This window comes from Montipora capricornis, chromosome 14 (genome assembly GCF_036669925.1).
Source record: "Montipora capricornis isolate CH-2021 chromosome 14, ASM3666992v2, whole genome shotgun sequence".
Taxonomy (NCBI): Eukaryota; Metazoa; Cnidaria; class Anthozoa; order Scleractinia; family Acroporidae; genus Montipora; species Montipora capricornis.
The window spans coordinates 49,164,185-49,171,252 of record NC_090896.1 but is presented as its reverse complement, the minus strand read 5'-3'; the positions used below and the strand labels follow the sequence as shown (position 1 = coordinate 49,171,252).

Sequence of the window (7,068 nt, the reverse complement as noted above, 5' to 3'; positions counted from 1 at the left end):
ATTAGTAGCACTGCACAGGTTTAATTTTGTAGGAGAAATAAGTCATTAGACTTCTCCAAACGTGGTCACTATTCGAGCATGATGGTTTTCGATTCCTAAAAGCATGTTGAGGTACAAGGTTGACATTTTCCCATCAAGTTGTTCTCTATCAAAGAGAGGAATGTTGGAGCTGCCATTGGTAGTTGGGCATTTTCTGTGCATGGAATGGACATGTTGACAACTTTCTGGCTAATTTCTGCATAATTTCTTGCAGCCCCTTTTCCGTAATTTTCTGTCCTCTGTGAGAAATTCGACTGTGTGCTTGGGACAAGACTTGAAAAAGTTCCTTTTTTGGAACTACTTTCTTGTTGTTTCCTGTGAAGAGTTTGCCGTTGCTGTTAACCTATTTCCTTCGAGTTATCATCTGTTGTTCCATTTTGTTAATTGTTTCGGCCTAAATCGATCCTCGTTTCCTGAAAGGCGGAGTTACTCCTCAGTTTTTTCCTTCAAGAAATATTTGGCCTTGTTTTACAAATCATCCTCTACATAACAATGTTTTTACGAGTCGTTTGTGTTTAGGTGGCCTTTCAATTCCTCTATGTCTCTATAGAAATGATTCACGCAAGTGCGTTGGCGTGACTCTGCCATATGTGGCTCTGGAGTCGCGTTGCACATTTGTGTACTCTTGACCGAGAGTGCCTGCTTGTGGGGTGAATAATAAAATATATATTTATAAATAATTCTGAGGAACTAAATTGCTTGCGTGACCAAGTGGGTTAAGGAGTAGGCAGCAGAACCAGAGGTAGGGAGTTCAAGATCAAATTCTGGTGAGCATACAGAAAGGTCTTGAGAAATATGAAATGTCTGTGACGGTGGGCATAAGAGGGGGATAGATGTGTGAAAGAAGGGTAGGGTAGGATAGAGGTACTAGAGAGGTTCAGGGAAGGGTAGGTGAGTAGAAGGGAGGAAAAGATGACTACTGAGTTCTTTTCTAGACTCCCTATAAAAGCCCAAGACCCTGGTTTTTTTTTAACTGCACCCCCAAATATAGAAAAATCTCTTTTTAAGACAGTTGATTAAAAAATAACAGTTTAAAAAATTTAAACTGGTTTGAAAAAAAAATGGACCGGTTTCAAAAAAATTCAAACCAAAAACAAAATTAAACCACAACAAGTACATGTAGTAAAGATTACTGGGTGTGGTTAATCCGTTTCATTAATCGGAATATTAGTTAAATATGGAGGTATCCTTCACTATACGTTATTCATAAGTGGCTTTTGTATACGTGCGTAAGCAGATTTCGCGCAAGCATATCGATGAGAAGACAGTCGGTTTGCCGGCGCTCTTGCGCATTGCTATCTCGGGCATGATAACCCCCTCTTTTTTATGGCGAAACTTTGATTCCTGCAAGCAATGGCAATACTGTGTTTTGGTAACAGACTTCCACATTTTATAATTTCATTTCTTTTTATTCAAGGTTTTACGAAACACCGTGCAGAGGTGTCTTCAGAAAGGCGAAGAACTAAGAATGAGCTCCATAGCTTTTCCTGTAATAGGCACAGGAAACTTAAAATTCCCACCCAACGAAGCCTCGCGAATAATGTTGGAAGAGATTTTGAGCTTTTGCCAGACAAATGCTTCGTCCACCTTGAAAGATATTCGATTTGTGGTGTACCAACAAGATCAGGCCCTGATCACTGCTTTCAAACAAGAGATGGCTAACTTGCAATCTAAGCATAACTTACGCCAAGTATACACGACTAGCAGTTTGTTGGGGAAACTTCGATCCAAATTATTTGGAATCAGAACAGCAGCAAGTTCACCAGGCTTGTCATCTGAACATGGTTTGGTCGGACCAAGTAACCGCAAGTACACAGGCCCCAGTATTGAAGTCATAAATGCTGATTTGACTCAGGAAACAACTGATGCAATTTTAAACATTATCAGCACCGATATGAACATGAGCAATGCCGGTGAATTGAGCAAAGCCATCTTGAAACAAGGCGGGTCACAGATCCAACAAGAATGCAGCCAACTGGGCAATCAAGTTGCGGGCTCAGCTGTGATGACAAACGGAGGCAGTTTAGCAGCGCCTAAAGTTATTCACATTATTCCAGGTTTGGTTGTATCTTATTGTATTTTCCAAGTAATGTTAGATAGGTATTAACTTTTTACAATGCAACGCGCCTTACCGTGGCCACCCAACAAACTTTCACATATTTGACAACTACGTATAAGTACGTCAGCTCGAACAACCCATTCAACGGTATGCAACTTACAACCGTGCAACTTTGCAAGGAGGGGTGACTGTCAATCAAATTCGCACACCCTGATTGGCGTATAAGTTTTAAAAAACTTTGTGAAGTGGCCACGGTAAGGCGCGTCGAACTGTAAGTGTCGTAAAATTGAACTTAAAGCATGTCGACTCTTTAACAGTTTACGCTTTGTTTTCTCAAGTATCTCGCAAACCGTCCTACCCCGTTTGTTTACTACTTCGTAGCTGCGAAACCATTTTCTTCTTGTGTACAGTTACATAATTTTGAAGCTACTTAAACAGTAACGAAAAGAAAGCGTGACAATTCAGGCTGAACTCAACCATCGTGATATCCACACCCTTTACGGGTTTATAAAGACGGTAACAAACTGAACAGCTAACAGTTGGCTTGATTACTCACTGCGCATAAGTCATGGATATATCGAATAAATATATTTTAACCCTTTCCTCCCCGAGGGGTGCGCCATCGACGAATAAAATCGTCTTGTCTTGGGCGGGAAAGGGTTAAGCGGGGACTCGTGTTCAAAGGTGGGTGTTCTAGGCCCTGTACGATCTGGAGGTCGTGGATTCAAGTCCCTCACACGAACCACTCAACTTGACCTTTTCTTCGTATCTTCTTTCTGTTTTTTCTTTTGTTTACAATTTTTTTGTTTTCGCCTTCGCCTGAACAGGAGGCCGACCACAATGTTACCGGTTTTGTCGTAAACTAATGCTTTGGACCCAGGATCTCTCTTTTCTTCTCAGCCGGTGGCAGACTCGTCTTTAATCCGTAAGCGAATGCAGCGAAATCATAAGTAAAGGTTCACATTGCAACTAGGTTGATAATCAGACATAGTTTGATGCTTCGCTGGTTTGAAGAAATTTGAATGTAGCTTCAAAAGTTTTGACACTCCTGTCTAGTGTCTTCCGTTAGGGGTGATCAAAAGTCATCTAAAGAGTTCATTTATATGGGACCAATTTGCTGAAAAAGAAAAAAAGCGCTCATGTAATAGTAACTGGCGTCCTTGCTTTTAACCGTCGCTGCCACCAATCGGCGGTACTAGCAACGCCGTTGTTTGGAATCTTGGCACGCTTGGCACGTGAATGCCGCCCACGCTCCTTTGAACAGTGATGGTGCCGGCCTTTTACCTGAATTTCATTTGCATCTAACTAAAAGAGAAGGACGCCAAGTACTATAAATGGGAGCACCCTTTTCTTTCTTAGCGAATTGATAGCATATAAATGGATTCTTGCGAAAACGTCGTATCACCCCTGATGAAGACACTTACGTTATGCTTTAATTCCTTGGTCACGCCGAATGACCTTGAATTTGAGTCACGTGAACGCTGTATGTGCGGTAATTTCACTTCGCTTCGCAAATGGCCACCAATATGGGTACGCAATGCGTACATGTGTGGGCTTTGCTGCTAGCCCAAAGGTTAACCAGAGTTGCATCGCATCCCCTCGGCCTTTCCCTGATACTCCTCCCCTACTTTGTACATTGTACTCTTTACCTATCCATGAAAATGTTCTTATTTAGACTGTGAACCCCTCTAATATTGGTGTTTTTTAGGAAAATCTGCCAAGACCATCCATTAACATAACTTCATTACAAAATTCTCAAACTTTAAATGGTTTCAATATACAATTCTGATCATGAACCCTGTGTTTCAAAATAGAATTGGCTGAAAAAGTTGCTCTGAATCGGATAAAAATAGTTTCTATTAACTTTAATAGTTGCCTTTGGGGTTCGCACTTTGCCATCAGCTGATGAAAACACTTTGAGCCTTGACATCTTATGTATAGCCACTTACTGTATCATGACCACGACAAACTGTGAGAGGGTTGGAAAAGTCATTAACGTACCTGTCAAACATTATTGTTCGTTTCATAGGATATATCAACTTTCATTAAAAATTGATATGAAAGCTAAATAGACAATACAAACAAACAAATGAAGATAATAGATAAACTTTGTTTAACAAATTAACTTAACAAAAGTAAGAGGTATTCCTATGCCATTTAGGTAAACTTAACACAGTGACTGAGACTGTAGTTTTAGGAGTCACAGTAAAATTTGTCCATCATTTAATTTTGTATATAATCAGAAGCCCATGAGCTTGTGATATAACATAATGTTAAAAATGACAGGGTAAAGCTAACACAGCACCAATCAGTCCAAATTAAGGAAAATTATTTCAACAGACCAAGTTCAATTCAATGCGAGCACAAATATATTTCATTTTGTGACACCTATTAGGTCTATCAGACACTTTGAGATTTTGTTGTTGTTCAACCCACACAATTCAAGCCTACAAATGTTAGCTTGCGAGAGTACTAAATGACTCCTATGTGGTGTAACCCGCACCGAATCTTCAGGCCGATAAATGTTGGCTGACTCCTTCGCGCACCTGAAAAAAGAGCGAAAGAAATGAAACTTGCAATCGGTTTCGTTTTAATTACAAAGCCTGATTTTCGACAGATGCAAACAAATTCATAATGTCGACATTCACTACCAGCCAAAAATGAAAGAAAACTTACCTCGGTGTCTCAAAGCAGGAGAAAACAAAATAGAATTTTCTCGAAAGCAGCAAATCGTGGACACAAGTCACAGCAAACACAAAAGCAACAAAACGGCCACCACTTCTTTGCCACGCGCTAGTACCCAAGCCTCTGCAACCGCTTAGAGATCACGTGACCATTCTAGTATACCGTCATACAAATACCTTTGCTGCTAGCTCAGTGTGGAAACCCACACAAAAACTGTGTTGTGTTTAATAGTATTTTATTTTGCTCCAGTTTTTTACCCACATGAAAGAACTAGACAGGGGTGTCGAAACGTTTGTTCGAAAGAGAGAAATGATCCTCGTACATATTTATGGTCTTTGTAAGCGACATTCAAATTTCTCAAAACCCAAGTAGCATCAAACTATGTCTGGTAATGAAATTATAATCGCTAAACTTCGAATAACTCGAATGAGTAATAACTTACATGTAAAACAGTAAGACGGTTTAAAACCATCAGCATGGACCACATTTGATTTGAATGACGGGGGTAGTTTCTAAAGAAACTGTGGTGCTGCGTCGGTGGGGAAGTAGTATACAAAAATTTGGTTTTATCAACGGAATTGATTATGTCAGGGACGGCGCAGTGGTGAGAGCACTCGCCTCCCACCAATGTGGCCCTGGTTCGATTCCCGGACTCGGCGTCATATGTGGGTTGAGTTTGTTGGTTCTCTACTCTGCACCGAGAGGTTTTCTCCGGGTACTCCGGTTTCCCCTCTCCTCATAAACCATTATTTGACTTGATTTACTTTCAATGTTAATTTCAGTTTACAGTGTCCCCAATTAGCGCTCCAGCGCTACAATGACTTGACACTTAAATAGAGTTCCTTTCCTTTCCTTTCCTTTCCTTTCCTGTAAATTGGCCACCGTACAGAGATTCTCCGTTGATAAAGCCACACCTTTGATTTGGCTCTGCGGAAATCTCTGGATCCGACGTCATATAAAACAAATATCCCTAGGTAAGGTCCTTCCCAAGGAAATTCAACTTGGAATTCCTCCCCTTCCGTCGCCGAAGAATGTGGAGCCAGACGCTGTCTCCGACTCGGAACGGTTTACTGGACGCCCCTTTGTTATAATTTCTGACAGTCACACAGTTTGTATGGACCCCCTGTTGCTTAATTTGACCTGTTTTCTCTACACCAAAGCGTAGGCAAAAAAAAGCTGCAGTCGCTCCACAGTTATTGAATACTACATTCCAATTCAATCAGCCTATTCAACCGTTTCCTGCTGTCGCCACGAAGACCCGTTTTTAGTGGGAAATTGTTGTGTTACCTTCCGACATTTAATTGGGGGGGGGGGGGGGGAGGGGGAGGGGTATATGAGAGAAGGAGAAACTATTTATTTTGCGCTTTAACAGAAGTGGGTTGAAATACAGCTCTTCCCAACTACTTTTGTCTGTGATTGTAGCTTTCGACGCTTGATAATTAATTCCGACACGGCATTCATCAAATTTATTATCTTAATTGGTAATATTCTGAATCATAGAAGCTGTATTTGTATTTCTGTATAGTTTTTACTGATGAGTAGAATGTTTTCTTTTCTTTTATTACATAGATAGTAATATTTATGCAGATACTTGATGTTTGTACCGTGTATAAATAATAATAATGATGATGATGATGATGGGTGGGTGGGGGGAAGGGGTACAGACTGTACAGTGACATTTCTGCTTCCACTAGATTAGGTAGAAAGGCTCGTTGCACGTGGATTTTCAAACACTTACAACACTTACTATTTCTCAATTATTCATCCCTCTATTTTTCATCCACTATAAAAAAAAAATTACCCATGCGATTATAGATTGGCTTCACCCAATGAGTTAAGCCAGATGTTGGTCACACAACAAGCATGACTGATCTCAACATTTTCTTGGAGACCCAGATTTTAGAGTTCGAACCGATTACCAGATGGGAAGGCCGGTTACTCATTTTTACTCGTGGATATAATCCACGAGAATATCCACGAGTTTTGGGGAGAATCTGTATGCAGATTGCCACTCACTCGTAACCGGAAGTTTGATCTAATTAGCCAATCTTCAAGCGAATTACAACACAGCTTGGAAAGTTTGACTTCCTGTTTGCCAGGGTGTGCGCCACCATTGGTGTTTGTGGCTTTTGCACTAAGTGTTTGAGCACTTTCCGCGGCATTTAGAAGCAAGAGACTGAGGAAGTGGGGAATTGCGTTCTTCGAAGGTTTAGCAAAAGATTCTGAACAAGTAAACATTGGTGCAATTAATTGTGCACCCCCTTTCACTCACTAACGCGTAGACT

General features: G+C 40.7%; 1 protein-coding gene across 1 annotated transcript in view; it reads left to right on the top strand.

Annotated features, from left to right (window-relative positions):
• The window catches only part of LOC138031256 (protein mono-ADP-ribosyltransferase PARP14-like), an 88,277-nt gene that overhangs the window by 64,279 nt on the left and 16,930 nt on the right, over positions 1-7,068 (top strand). The window contains exon 2 of the mRNA XM_068878951.1: positions 1,457-2,096. Within this exon, the coding sequence (XP_068735052.1) occupies positions 1,508-2,096 (589 nt within the window). The 5' untranslated portion in view covers positions 1,457-1,507. The remainder of the gene's footprint in view (positions 1-1,456; positions 2,097-7,068) is intronic.